The sequence below is a fragment of the Chelonus insularis genome, unplaced genomic scaffold (genome assembly GCF_013357705.1).
Source record: "Chelonus insularis isolate UGA/USDA-ARS -01 unplaced genomic scaffold, ASM1335770v1 contig_139_pilon, whole genome shotgun sequence".
NCBI lineage: Eukaryota > Metazoa > Arthropoda > Insecta > Hymenoptera > Braconidae > Chelonus > Chelonus insularis.
This window is the reverse complement of record NW_023276379.1, coordinates 218573-233618: the sequence shown is the minus strand read 5'-3', so window position 1 is coordinate 233618 and position 15046 is coordinate 218573. Positions and strand designations below refer to the sequence as shown.

At 28.6% G+C, this 15046-nt stretch overlaps 2 protein-coding genes across 6 annotated transcripts in view; one reads left to right on the top strand and one right to left on the bottom strand.

Moving 5' to 3' along the window:
• Ret (Ret oncogene) overlaps positions 1 to 10978 on the top strand; it is a 30717-nt gene extending 19739 nt beyond the window's left edge. For all 4 annotated transcript variants that reach the window (XM_035096354.1, XM_035096355.1, XM_035096356.1 and 1 more), the window contains 14 exons: positions 93 to 270; positions 1074 to 1171; positions 3273 to 3547; positions 4133 to 4324; positions 4473 to 4645; positions 4870 to 5100; positions 5768 to 5870; positions 6314 to 6482; positions 7552 to 7856; positions 8535 to 8730; positions 8829 to 8958; positions 9521 to 9722; positions 9865 to 10043; positions 10262 to 10978. In XM_035096354.1, coding sequence (XP_034952245.1) covers positions 93 to 270; positions 1074 to 1171; positions 3273 to 3547; positions 4133 to 4324; positions 4473 to 4645; positions 4870 to 5100; positions 5768 to 5870; positions 6314 to 6482; positions 7552 to 7856; positions 8535 to 8730; positions 8829 to 8958; positions 9521 to 9722; positions 9865 to 10043; positions 10262 to 10680 — 2850 coding nt within the window. In that variant the 3' untranslated portion in view covers positions 10681 to 10978. The remainder of the gene's footprint in view (positions 1 to 92; positions 271 to 1073; positions 1172 to 3272; positions 3548 to 4132; positions 4325 to 4472; positions 4646 to 4869; positions 5101 to 5767; positions 5871 to 6313; positions 6483 to 7551; positions 7857 to 8534; positions 8731 to 8828; positions 8959 to 9520; positions 9723 to 9864; positions 10044 to 10261) is intronic.
• Positions 10979 to 11592: 614 nt separating this feature from the next.
• LOC118074858 (uncharacterized) lies at positions 11593 to 14647 on the bottom strand. Of its 2 annotated transcripts, none has more exons than XM_035096358.1 (7): positions 14241 to 14647; positions 13936 to 14152; positions 13563 to 13793; positions 13157 to 13471; positions 12800 to 12904; positions 12142 to 12699; positions 11593 to 12056 (listed from the first exon to the last, which is right to left on the bottom strand). In XM_035096358.1, the coding sequence occupies exons 1-7, from the start codon at positions 14367 to 14369 to the stop codon at positions 11827 to 11829; spliced, it is 1785 nt and encodes a 594-aa protein (XP_034952249.1). In that variant the 5' UTR covers positions 14370 to 14647; the 3' UTR covers positions 11593 to 11826. The 2 variants fall into 2 exon arrangements, with proteins under 2 accessions (XP_034952249.1, XP_034952250.1); XM_035096359.1 differs by having other exon boundaries at positions 12157 to 12699.
• Between the last annotated feature and the right edge of the window lie 399 nt (positions 14648 to 15046).

Here is a 15046-nt window from a genome sequence, read left to right as displayed (position 1 = left end):
TATTTCAAGCTTTCATTTCCTGCACTCGAGTTCGAGAATAAAAGAGATAATTCTACCAAAAACTTGGATTTTAAAGTCTGTTTTATTTACAGGGAGCAAGACTTGATGATAACGATTTAATGATCAAGGATGCTGATTCAATTGGTAGTAACACCTACAGCGTTCGAATATTAGGAGATATTCATGATGCATTGAATATAACCTACAGCACTATTCCAATCGAACATCCAAACCATCCAGAAAATCCACCTTCTACTGCTATTTTCACTAGTCAGTAATTGAATCCACGTTTACTTATAACCTCATTAAATAATTAGCCTATATATTGTTATCAATTACACTAATTTTAGAGAAATATAATCATAATTTTTTAATACTCAAGTCATCGCATGAATCACTATATTTAAGTTGGATTATCAAATTATCTAAAACGAATATTGTTATTAAAGCTTCAGACTTTTTACAATCTCAGTCAAAGAAACATTTAAGAATTAACTTGGCCATAAATGAGAACTATAAATTGAATTTTTTCTATACCCAACAGAGATAATACTACCGAACTACAATAAATTTGATAATAAATTTTTAAGCTTTTCTTTATGTATATTCGGAAACAAATGTTTAAAAAATCATGAGATCTTCCTGAATGTTTTTTCTTATGAAATATAAAATATTTATTTGAAATTTGCATAGTTTAGTTATTATTGGAAGGAGTTAAAAAACATATATTGAATTGATAATGCTCTGCTATTTGATTTCATGATTATGTCTAGATTTGGGGTTGAATTCAAGCCATAAAAAAATTCCAATATTATATTTTATCTGTCATCCACAACTGGTTCGTCTACTCCTGAAATTAGACGAGAAACAAAAGGACAGATTGGAAATTGAGAAATCACATCATATTGTATCTTAAAAAAGATTATATTTGCTATTTAATCGTCATTTTTAAATAGTTAAAAAGTTAAATTTAAATCATTTAAGAATTTGATAAGAAAATCTTGATGGGCTAATTATTTGAATAAACATTTTGGAAAAAAAAAATCAATCTAACCAACTTATCTTCCTATCAGGAATTTTTTCCAAGACGACACTTCTACCAAAGTCACCATACATAGTCGTGCTTCAAGTAACTGATGAAAGCTTGATCCCAGGATATGGCGAAAAATCAGTAAGTATCAGATCCTGGTGTGTTTTGAACGAATTAAACGAACTTCCTATGAGTGCATAACACTATTATTTCATAATACAATAGTCAGTAAAAATAAACAAAGAAAATGATCGCGGAACGTGTGAAAAGCTTGAGTTGAAAATTGAATGATTTAAAATGCAATTTCCGGTAAAACAACACAGCTGAATGCAGAGCTTGAACGCCTACGTGGATTTGAAGCTATACAAAAAGCGATTAAAATTCGCAATTAGTCTGTCCTCGTGTAAAATCAATACCACACCCAAAAAATAATCCTATGTCTGATCTATAATAACTGCTCTAAGTATGAAGAACGGATTGAATACTTGCGGAAGTGTTGTCTCGACAGGAAAAGAAACTAAATGATGTATCCTATTATTTCCGTAAATTAAGATCTTTAAATTTTTATCAATGTTTATTGTGAACGTTTGTTTCCTACGTTTTGATTTCTTGCTCAACACTCTATTTGGCAAGCTTTCAATAAATCTCCACCACTATTACCAATTACTTTTTGTTACAATTTATAAAATGGCTACAATTCCGTCCTGTACGAAGAATCTTTGAATATATTAACTGTTTAATGTGAAATAGCTTGTCATTAATATAATTAATTAATAATTTTGCTTTTTAATAGCTTTTATAATTTTGGTATCATGTGCATGATAAAAAAGTTCAACACAATTTAAGCATATTTTGATGAGTGTATTTTCTGAGAAACAAAACTTGAACGACTTTTTTTAAACTAACTTAATTATCAATAAATGCAAATGAATTTGCTTATAAATCTAGATAGAAAAATAGTTAGATAATTTAATTAAAAATTCAAATAACCCCCCACAACAGTTATCTCAGATGAATACTTGAGGATGTTGGATAAAATTTCTACACCAAATATGTTATGAGTTGATGATCTTGAAATAGCTCAAGTGATTATCGTCAATATAGCTACACTGATAGAAGAATATATTTGGTGGGACTAAATGAATTCATTAAAATTATTTTACAGTATTTATTTGATACAAATAAATATTTATTTGTAGGTAATAAATCTTCTTTGCTTAGCTGTCTGATATTATTATATTTATAAAACCATTAAATATTCACACGAAATTAAATGGTTATAATGTAATTGCTCGTCGAGCTATTGTTTAAAAGAAAATATTAATTTTAATCATTACGAAACCGTTATTTTTTATTTAACAATTTTCAATAAATAAAAGTTATTTCATCATATAACCTAACATTTGATTATGCTTTACCGTCATTCTACCTTACTATCGAGCCCAATCATAGTATTTAGATGAGAAATAAATATTTGTTAGCAGCTAAGAAATCATTCATTGAGCCAAATAAATCTACTCTAATAAATAATTTTTTAACTGTTAACAAATGTTCATTCGATTTCTTTTTCAAATAACATATTTATTAGCTGCTAATAAATTATGTTAGATAGAAAGAAATACTTCTATCAGTGTAAGGACTGTTTTAATTAAATCAGCTTTCAAGCATAAAAAAAAAATTGAAATTGGTTTATCAATTTAAAAGGTATTATAACAAATAAAAAATCGATAAAAAATTTTTTTTTTGAATTTATTCGGCTGACTATTTCTGATCTATTAATTTTTCAAACGATTAATTACTTTATTTTTAACATTTATTAGTATATTTAATTCAATTATTTTCTTTTAAAAATTAAGCTCATCTATTTCCATTCAAATCAAAAGTCTATATATTAAAAAAAAACTCACTCTAAGCTAATTTGAAATTAAAATGTAAACAATACTAAAATTTTTTAAAAGTCTAATTTTTGCCAAAAATTCGTGACCGAACGTCGTTTATTCTACGTCATGCTGCGAACTAAATGGTGGTCGCATGTAATTACACTCTTACGCAAGAACGTGACGGCTATACATCAAGATTTAACAGAAAGGGTTCAACGTGCTAGCAATATAATCCTCCCTTTTCATCACATTATTCTTTACAGTTAATTCAAATGTAGTTTGTAGTACTCTTCACCATTTATATTCCACTCCATTTTTTCATATTCATCATATCTTAATTTATACATCTCATTTATTTACAGGTAAACATTACTTTATCATTCATTGGACCTCAACATCATTTGACCTCCACAACAACGACAGCCCCATCGAAGAAGCCAATCTCTTTTCCAACAACTGTAACGATGTCCCGAGTGTCATTACAGTTTTTTAGGATTACTCAACCGACGTTTAAACCTCCTTCAAAATTAACGTTCAGTCTTCAAGGCTCTGAGGCTTTTAATATTACTTTCAAGGGAGGAATTATATATGTTGCTAATTCTTCAGTACTTAGTAGAACGGCGCCTTCGAAAATACCGTAAGTAAATCATTATAAGTTATTTTGCTCAGATTTACTCAAGTAAATAATTGGAATTTGAAATTCATTGATCGATAAGTGCAGCAGCTTTGCATCAATTGACTGATAAATCAATAAAATAATAGTTGATTTAAAAAATTCAATTTACATGGTTTATTACCAGCTTTTAATTTTTTTTTGTAGATTTCATATTATCATTAACATAAGTAATAAAATTTATGTTAAATAACAATGATTGTAAATAAAATTAATAAATAATTAGCCTGGATATTTATTTAATAATTATTATTTAATTCAATTTTGTACTATATCATTTATTTTATTATAGCTTTATCATATTATATATAATTATATATGTAGTATAAATTAAATTAGCTTTTCGTATAAAGAGTATGTTGCAAAAATTCTATTTTTTATTATGAATTTTCGTAAATTTTTTAAGTATCCACCAAATGTTACACATTAATCATTGTCTTTTATCACAACAAGAAATGATTTAAAACAATGGTGCATCACTAAATTACCTGTAAATGTCACTTGATAATTTAATGTCTAATGAAATATGTATCCCATAATGATTTTTAGATTAACCATTCAATGGAGAACATCCGATCACAAAACATCCACAGTTTCTCTGACAATAAATCTAGTAAACGCATCATCAGCTGCACATGGAAACACTTGTGTCAATCAATCAACTATAATTCACTCGTGTGCAAACTCTATGACAAAAAAGTCATGTGAGCTACAATGTGGTATAGGTGCTGGATCATTCAGGTTTGCATAATTTATCTCCATTAATTATAACAGAGTAATTTCTGAATATATATGGAAGTTTTAAATAATCTCAATTTACACATTACTAAATCAGACCTACTGAACACTTAATTCACCATTTAACAGATAAAATATGTTTCCTTAACAGTAATTCCCACACAACTGCGTGCATGTGGCGGTCTAATAATGGAGTAAATTCAGCAATAATGACTGAACGTTATGAAACCTGCACTCCAGATCTTGTTCATTGTCCAGACAACATTTGCGATGAATTGGAGCAACTGGACCATCGAATCTGTCCTCAAGATTGCACTATTGAATGTAATTTCCATTCCAATGTCTACTTCACTATATACTCATTGAAACATGTTATTGGAAAACCATTCCAAAGCCAATTTGTTTCTCACACGTTCAATTATTCTAAGAATCATCTTAAGATAATTCGACCTAAAGCTAGCTAACAGAATGAGTTAGAAAAGGGAGAAAAAATGTTAAAAATGACTAGATAAAATAGTGAAGATGTTTATTCGTGTATTTTATTGCAGCTGAAGTGCACTTTGGCGAGATGAATCGAGAAGGAAGAGGCATAAAGGTCGGATTAGGCACGTGTTGGTGCAATGATATGATCCAATGTACTTGCGGTCATATGTCTTTTCGCAAGAGTACTGGTGACAATTCCAATACTAGTGGTGGTACGTTCGGAGGAAGCAGTAAAGACTCGTATAAACCAAAGAAAGAACGTCAGAAGGAACCAGTCGTCCCTGACGCACATAAAAGTTCGTAAAGTCGTAAATAAGCCTTAAAAAATGTGAGAAATTTAAAAAAAATATATATATATATTTGCAGAGATGAAAAAATGTTTTCCTCTGCAATTTTTCCATTATTTTTTTTTATTCTGCACTTAAGTGACATAAAAATTTTTTTTAATTGAGAAGATATTTGAAAAAAATTTATTTGTCTGAAAGAAATCTATAGGAGTGCTGGTTTCTTTTCATAAAATTTTTTTTGTTGACTTATTTTAAAGAATTAAAAAATTCAAAGAGTTTTTTTTTTAGATCAATTAAAATTTTAAACATCAATCATTCTTTTTTTTTATTAAATTTCAAATTTTTTTTCCTAAAGAAGGCCTTTATTTTCAAAAAAATAAATACTCCTTTATTGATCCATGCTTAAGAATAACATACAATTCACTACTTTGTATCATTTCAACCAGTTTATATCTAAAAATGCATTCAAACTTGGTGATAGTTACTTTTATATAAACCAAGATTTTATTCTACAGATTTCGCATGCTTGATTATTTTCAATCTCTAAAATTAAGCTTCAAAATGAGATAATTCTTGTATCTTTAATCTTGCTTATTTCATTGAGATTTAAAATGAATCAATTAAATTAATTAAAAATTTATAAACTCACTTCATTGAGTTATTTATTTAATTTCAGTTGCATCAACCAATGTTTGTGGACTAACTTGTTTAATTGGCGTGATTGGCGCTAGCTTTTTCGTCTTATTCATCGTTGGAGTTTTCATCATAAGGAAATATAGGTGATGAATTAAGATTAATAACAGACTTAAATAGAATAAATAGAACTTCTAATCATAAACTTTACATAAAATATTCTGTGATAAAAATTCACCCTAGAGAGATTCCATAATAAAATTTCATCGCCTCCAGAAGAATTTAATGAACCTTTGAGACACATTCATGAAGTAATTTTATGGCCCAGAAGTCAATGTTGCATGCAAAGGAATAACAAAAATTTGCCTTCAGAAATGAGAGCTCGTAAAAAGATTATTATCGATGACATGCAAACTTTCATATGAATTGACCTCGTACTAAGGTCAGAACCTCCCTAAGAGATATTGACTTGAAGAACATGTCAAAAAAATATACGATCACGAATGACAATGATTGATAGATCCACTATACAAAAAAAAAATTTATAAAAATACAGTTTAATGGAATGTTATTGTTTTTTTTCTCTTAGAACTATTGGAAAAGGATCAAGACGCGAGTGTAAGAACCGATCAGATGACATGAGCAACGGGCTTGGAATCCTTTCATTGGACTATTTAGACCGTGGTGATGGACATCTCATAAATAGCGATCCGTTTGCTACGGCTAATCGAACTCTCTTGATCCCGAAAACGACACCGGTAGGTTTCACTAAAAATACTGACACTAAATGTGAGTTTGAAAAATATCCATTAAACTAGGATGATTAAAAGTTATTACAAATATTAATTGAAAAAGTTTCAATCATTTTTACTGAGTCAAAACGGAAATACTAATCAATAATGACAATAGTGTGAAGTCTGTAACATGGGAATTTTTTTGAAGTTTTAACTTCAACTATAAACCCAAATTGCACATAGTCTCCATAAACAGCAGTATACTTAAAACATTCCAGCTCAAATACTTGACTACCAATTGTTGAATTCCCAACAATATGACCCTTTTTCACAGAATGTGTACTCAGCAATTTAAAGCTTAGTTGAATTAATAAGCAGATTTGCATGTGCGTATACAGATTATATATTAACATTTACTTAACTTCATTATCATATTTTACATAATCTAAATTCTTGTCAACTTTATAAATACTTCTCTCTATTTTAGTAAGTCATTATAATCTATCCTCTTCATGACATAAAAGATTTCAATAAGGTCCCAGAAGATCGTGTTCTCTTATATCACTTCCTTTCTTCTCTCGACAACCATGAACGAACCACTTATTTGACTCTTGTGAGGGTGGAATAATTTACACAACCATACATTTATGCCAAACAGTCGGTGATAACGATCTTCACATACATCACATGATTTTATATACATCTAAATGTCTCTAGGAAATTGTCTTGCCATAGTTTGTCGTTTTATTTCACTTGGTCTACGCATCTACGAAAGTCACACTAACGAGATCTATTGCCTCCAGTGTGCTATGGAATGAGAAGTCGATATCTAACCAATGAACTGGATGTAGTGATAAAAAGTGCTATCGATCTCTTAAATTTTACGTGACTTCTTTTCTCACATCCATGTCACTATCATTGAAAAACCATTTTTTATTTCTTTTACTTTGATAAAAAAGTTTAAATTGACTTCCAAGAAAGTTATTATCAATTTTGCAACATTTATTTTAATTTTTCTGATTTAAAAGTCTTCATCACTATTCAAATAATTTGCCTTGAATGTATTCTTCTAAATATTTATTTCAATTTTCAGCCGGATCCCAAATGGGAATTTCCACGATCAAGATTAACAATAGAGCAAGTCTTAGGTGAGGGAGAATTCGGTAGAGTTTTAAGAGCAAAAGCAGTAGACATTGGAGGTTGGTCTGGATCTACTACTGTAGCTGTGAAGACGTTAAAAGAAGATGCAAGTGGATCTGAACTAGCTGATCTTCTTTCTGAATACCAGTTACTCAAAGAAGCACAACATCCGAATGTGATAAGGCTGCTTGGTGCATGTACGTCGCCTGGGGGACCAGTTTATCTTATCATCGAGTTCGCTGAGTTTGGTTCACTCAGGTAATATATACGAAATTCTAAATATTTTAATTAAAATGAAATACTTGAGAACATCCCATACTTCTTCCTCTTAATTGAAACAAAGTTGTTTGATCATTACTAGCATAATAACACAAAATTGAACAGAATTTTAATAAATTCACTTTGTACATATTATCATGTAAGTTATTTAATTAGTTATGACTTTATATTGCTATTTTAAATAAATTGAATAGATAAGCTCATCACCAAAATGAAGATAAAAATTTCAAAACTTTGGTGAAGGAATTTTTGTTTGTCTTTAATGCAAGAATTTAAAGTGGTTGAAAACATATTGTCTTTGAATTAAAGTTTATGTATCCAATTAAATATTTTATATCTAACTTATTGTCACTATAAAGTTAATAAGAATGCTATTGTCTCATGTACCTGGAAGCCCTTAGCGGATTCCATGTCCACAAGAATGCATTTCATCCAGGACAATGACCCTCTGGTCTCATAAAACTTCAGTAATTAAATTTTTCCCTATTCACAAAGACTTTTGATTAACGTACCGAAAAGATTTATAGCCAAATAACAAGCTAGACACTAAAGCTATAACAAAAACCAAATATGTACCTGTTAAGATTTTATTACAATAGTAATTTTTTTTTAGTTTTAATATACTTGTCACAGAAGATAAAATTTTTTTGTCACCAGAAATTATTTGAGAAGAAGCCGTCATCTAGAGTTAGAAGGACCAATACCTTGTTCGACTTCTTTACTTACAGCTTCACTCAGTAATACTAAGGAAGAAGCACCAGATACAACCGTAAATTACACAATAACTCCTCACGATATACTCTCTTTCGCTTGGCAGATCAGTAAAGGAATGGCTTATCTAGCTGACATCAAGGTAAACCACAACCTACATACTTGAATCTCCTACTAGTATACTCGTACTTTGTTTCTTAATTTAATCTTAACTACTTCGAGCATTGTAATTACTTGCAGTTGGTCCATCGAGATCTTGCGGCAAGGAATGTGCTTCTTGCATCTGGTAAAGTTTGCAAAATTTCGGACTTTGGATTAACAAGAGATGTCTATGAAGATGAAGCTTACTTGAAAAGAAGTAAAGGACGAGGTAAAATTTAAGAAGAATTTCCTTCAAGAGCAATCAATTTCAAGTCATTTAACTATCAAACTACTTTAATATATATCTTTATAATAAGATGGAACATTTTTGAAAAATTTATGGAACTTAATCTACTTGAGTGATATAAATGATTATGTAAAGTAGATGAATTTTTGGTCATATTGTGAGTTTTAGTCATGTAAATTTAAGTACATAAAATCTTCAGACATGATAAAATACTTCAGAAAATTAAATGCATGGAACATTGACAATTTTTTTCTCAAAATTGAATAGATAATCATGATGCAGTTAAAATACATCTTTTATGAATGATTATTTTTTTAATTTCTAAAAAATACGTTTACTTTAAAAAAGTGTTGGAATGAAAAATAATAATTTCTGTCTAAATATAAACAGTCTTCATAAATTAGTTACGAACTTTTGTTTACAGAACAAAACAATTATGATAAATGTTATCTTCTAAAATTAACGTCAACTTCTTAATAAGCTCAATGGATAATTCTTTAACGAGTTAATAAGACGTAGCTTAAAATCTTAACACTTTTCACAGTCCCAGTAAAGTGGATGGCACCAGAATCCTTGGCAGACCATGTTTACACAAGTAAATCTGACGTATGGAGTTTTGGGGTGCTTTTATGGGAATTAGTGACTCTAGGAGCTTCACCATATCCCGGTGTAGATGTTCATAATCTCTACAACTTACTCAAGACCGGATACCGGATGGAAAGACCCGCTAATTGTTCTATCCAGCTGTACGTATTGATTTTAAGTAATTATACTCTGTGTTTATGAATTTATAAATATATAACGAATGTGGTAGTTGATGAATAAAATAGGAAATTATTGAAATTACAATAAGTAACATATGATATATTATATGTTATATTGTTGCAGATATAAATTAATGGCTTCCTGTTGGCACGACGAACCTGCCATGAGACCCTCATTCAAAGAGCTTACCTGTCAGTGGGAACGTATGCTTGAGGATGGCATTGACTATCTTGACCTGAATCCTCGAACTGTTCATAATCAAGCATATTTTGCTCCAGTCCATACTTTAGATAGTCCGACAAGTAAGTTCAATATTTAGAAATGATTATTTACGAAAGAAAAAATTTTGATATTAGATAAAATAAGGATATGAAAAATTTTAATTAAAAAATATAAAATAGATTGAAACTATTTAAAATCAAATTAATGAAAATTAAAATTTTTTTTAATTTTCAAGTTCTTAAGTAAAAGTTACCAAATCTCTTCCAAATTTCAAATAAACTAACAATGAATACTTTAGGTTCCAGCATTGAAGGAATAATAAGTCAAAAATCAAGCGCTCCACGAACCGAAGCGGTAAACTATCTTACAAAACCATCAGGAGAAACGATAACTAAATGTGACAAAGTAGACAAACTTCAGGCACTCTGGCAAGATCCAATATGTTCTTTCCCAGATGAATCTGCCAAGACAACTTATGTGAACGAAAAGCCGGATAATCTCAGCGTTAATCACTACGAAAGTCCAATTAACTTACAAAGAGTTAGTATTACTAGTAACAGTGAAAATGACTTAAGAACACCAACAAATGAACGGCCTCAGTCTTACATCGATATGGAAGGGAAAAAAACTACTAATGATCAGAAGAATTTATTATTTTTTAATAATGTCAATCAAGAAAATGACTCTGTGAAAATGACGAATGAATGCACTAAGTGAAAAACTTTTATGGAAATTGAATAAACTTTAATCAAAGAAGTTTTGAGACGAATCAAAGTGTAAATATAAAAAGAAATATACTCTTACGCTGCAAATAATCGTAAAAAGAAAGAGACTGCTATTAATTGCCTGGAACAAAGACTTGGACCAAAGTGAGAAATAAAAAATAAGAAAAAATACCAAAGGAAATAATATTAATAACCTCTTCAGCATATTTTTGACTAGCAAAGTTCGTTATGTATTCACAATAAATTTATTAAAATGAAACAATAATTATTCAATTAACCAAAAGTAGAAAACAACTCATTTAATCTTGATGATGATGATGATGAACAATGTTTATATGTGCTAAAATCAAATACCACTTATGCTTCTGTCGAGTTATGTTTTTTAATAAAAAAATAATAATAATAATAATAATAATAATAATAATAATAATAATAATAATAATAATAATAACAAACTAAGAAGCTTTTAATACGAGAAACTAGAAATTAAGATTTTTATTTAATAGATTAATAACTAAATATTAGATAAAAGTCTTAGTTTAAATATTTTTAAATGACACCTATATTTTTAAATATCATGATAACCATGTATATAAAAATTTCATTAACTCTTCTTCATTAAATAATATTTATGAAGAATAAAAATTAACATCGAAAATTGATTTCAAGTCTTTTTGTTATAAATAACAAATAATTAAATTAGTTGAGCAAATGTACTTCTAGATGTCATTAACTATTAAGTATTAGAGATGGATTTTTAAAATCATGTTGTTTTTTTTTGTCTAAAGACTGTACTTGAGTACCTTTTAAATAATGTTACTACTTTTGTATTATTATATAGGATTTAACATTCCATTGATTTTGTATTTATTGTAATATAATTATTGCACTAATAGCTGATAAGTATACATTGAAATATTCTATTACTTTTAATTAATTCATTCATTCTAATGAACATGTATATTGAATTTACTATAATGTAAAAAATTGTTTAACTTTTAGTTATGTGCCATGTTTGTGTTTTTACTGCATATTGTATATTAAAATCTCTTCGTTTTAATAAATAATTATTCATCAAATATATTCCGTTTTTCGGTTAAAAAATACGTAAATTACCAAAAAATGCGATAAAAAAATTTTATAAATCCAACTCATTTATGCAAAACTCACCATTACATTTATGAGACTCATACTCATTGTTATCAGCATGAATTTTTGAATTCTCACCAAGTAAACTTAAGTCATCTAATTTTGTTGTATAATTTCGAATATTGTTAAAGCTTAAATTATCACTTGAAAGTTTTTTAGTTATAAAACATTCATTTTCTTTTATGATAAGAGGATTCATACTCACAGGTAGGAGATCATCTGAAAAAAAAAATGGAATACGATCATTATTCATTTTATTATTTAGTTTGGATATATAAATTAGTCACCAATTATTTTATCATACCAGTTTCTTTCATACTTTTAGAACTGTTTGGACGTTCATGTAAAATAGTCATCATCGCAATAGCAATATTGTCGATCAATTCTTCGCTCGAAGTATCAAAGAATCGAATCTGCTCAATATTATAAATAAACCGAACCAATTTCTCTAAATTATCTGGCAAACGAAAACGTTTAAACACCTGAGCTTCTTCAGGAATGTCATCAGGTTTACAGTACGCAAATTCAACGGCAGCGTATCTTTTATTCCTGTGTGCAAAATTGTCTTTAATTAATTTCAAAGCATGATTGTCCATATTCTGATAAATCACAGGCACTTTAGTATCAGTTAGTGGAGGAGACGATGCAACAATAATAACATCTGCACTTTTAAAAGCTCTATTACACCAAAGGCCAGGATCTTTAGTATCACTTTCAGGAATATCTAGTTGATCGACCATGGTATTAATATTGCACGATTTTAAATATTTAGCTAAACTAGTAATAACATTTACGTGGGCTAAATGCGTTGGCGAGTATACCAGAAAGCAATTTGGTTTTTTATTTATTCTTTTCAGTAAGTCTGAAAAATAATAAATAAGCATTTTTCTAGTAGATTAATTATTACTAAAAACAAAATAAAAATTAATCAATTAGTAAATTAAATTTTTTTAGAAATTTACCTCTTTTTCGATATAATTTATAGATATAATAAATCGCATATAATATCACAGGAGGGATCCAAACAACACTTACAATCATGATTAATAGACGTCTTGTTGGGAATTCTGAAAAAAATGTCCGATTAGATATTTTAATAATTTACTTTCCAAAAGAAATAAAATATTTTTCTCAATTTTAGTTAGGACAGCTTGGGGTATTAAAGTTTTAAAAAAAGAACAAGCATAAACTCTACGAGTTTAAATAATAATCAATTTCCTTTGAACTATAATTCCGAATATTATACTCATTCTATTTATTGTTAATAATTCAGTCTAATGAAACTAATAAAACAATTGCAGTTCAATTTTGTTCCTCACTTGTATTGATTGCAGGTGATGTACTATTAACGCATCCATAGTCTCCGCAGCCTTGATGGATCGCAGCTACTTTAAAATAATGCACACCTTCTTCAACAGGAAAAACATAACTCAAATGCATATCAGCTTTTGAATTTTCTGCTGACAAGGTGACAATTGTAGTTGTGTTGGTATCATTATTAATGAGCCAAACTTTATAAAACGTAACATTAAATTTTTCTGGTACTTTTTGTATAAACAAATTAAATGCATTAGCTTCTGATACATCCACATAAAAAAATGGAATAAATGATTTAATATCCTCAACACTTTCATCTAAAAAAATATTATTAATAGAGATAAGAACTGAATTTACCACAGTTTAGATAAAGCTGTTAATGAATAAATGAAGATACTGAATCCTTACGTATTGATAAATGATGGGGAACTTTGAATACAAATTTTCTACTGTATTCATAACTATCACCACTAATTAAATATTCTAATCGATACGGTTGTCCTTCAAATGAAGAATTCGAGAAGATACAAGATACAAATAATTCTGGCAGTTCAACAGTTTCATTGTGCCCAGATAATTGAAAGTATCGGCAGTGTGATTGTTTAGGGTTACCGATATCTTGATAACGTGTAGTTAATTCTGAAAAAAATTATAAATTTAAATTACCATCAAAATTTTCATAAACTCAGATGAAATAGTTTATCTGCAAACTTTAAATATAATTAATAATTTTATAACTGGCTATCGATTTTTGTCACTGAACCTCATCATTTTTACTTACTATAAAAATCGGTATTTTTTATTGAAAAATTAAATGCTGTTAGTTCTAGATGATATTTCGGAAATTGAGCTACATATGCTGATAATTTGACATCATTTGGAGTTACTCCTTTGAGTGGAATATGTCCTGGATTAAAAAGTTTTAAATTTGCACATTTTGCGTCTTGTTGAATAGGACTCAACAAACATTTTAGGCCCTCTTCAGGAAGATTTTTAGTCTAAACAAATAAAATCAAAAACATTAAAAATAATAATTGCGATAAAAGCCTTTCAAGCAATATTTCATTGTTAGGAAATGATACTTACTGTGTTATGACAGAACTTAGACCAACAATTGTGAGCAAAAGAACTTGTTAAACAATTCACGATAATTACAATAGTAATAAAGGTGGCAGTATTGCTCCACATGTTAAAAAGATTATGAATTATAATCATAAAAAGTTCTCATTCGTATTTAGTAACTGAATAATCTTTGTTGCACATGATTAAGACAATGAGAAAGAGGTTAAGTCAGTCTTTTGTGTCGATCTGATGCACTTTTTTATACTGCACCTCTCTTTGTTGACTAAACACTTTAATAAACTACATCGTTAGTATGAAGACATTTATCTGCACTTACCATTCACGTTTGTTTAGCTAGATTTATGCAATTTTTGAGTTTTTTTGACATCACTAACAAGCGTCTCACTTTATTGTGCGCATGTATGTTTAAGTGTAAATACCGGAGAGAAGGGGATTCTCGGGTTCAGGTGACGTCAACTTTTGAATCACCATGTCAAGTTGTAGTACTACTATGCATACTTATTTATGTACAATAGGACAATTTGATATAATATACCGAGCTAAACAACCAACATTTGCGATTTAATTTGTTTAAAGATGATAAATGATCACAAGAAAAAAAGAAACTTTAATCTTCTTTAATTTAACAACTTTAGTAAAAACTTTATTTTTTTTTATAAATAAAAATTGCAAAATTCCATAAGTATTTTTGGCAAATATCAATTTTTTATTTCGATAACAACCTCATCAACCTATGAATAGAATATTTCAATGTATATAAAATTCAGCAAATTAAAAATAATTCAAGTTATTTGTACTATTTTTAGAAA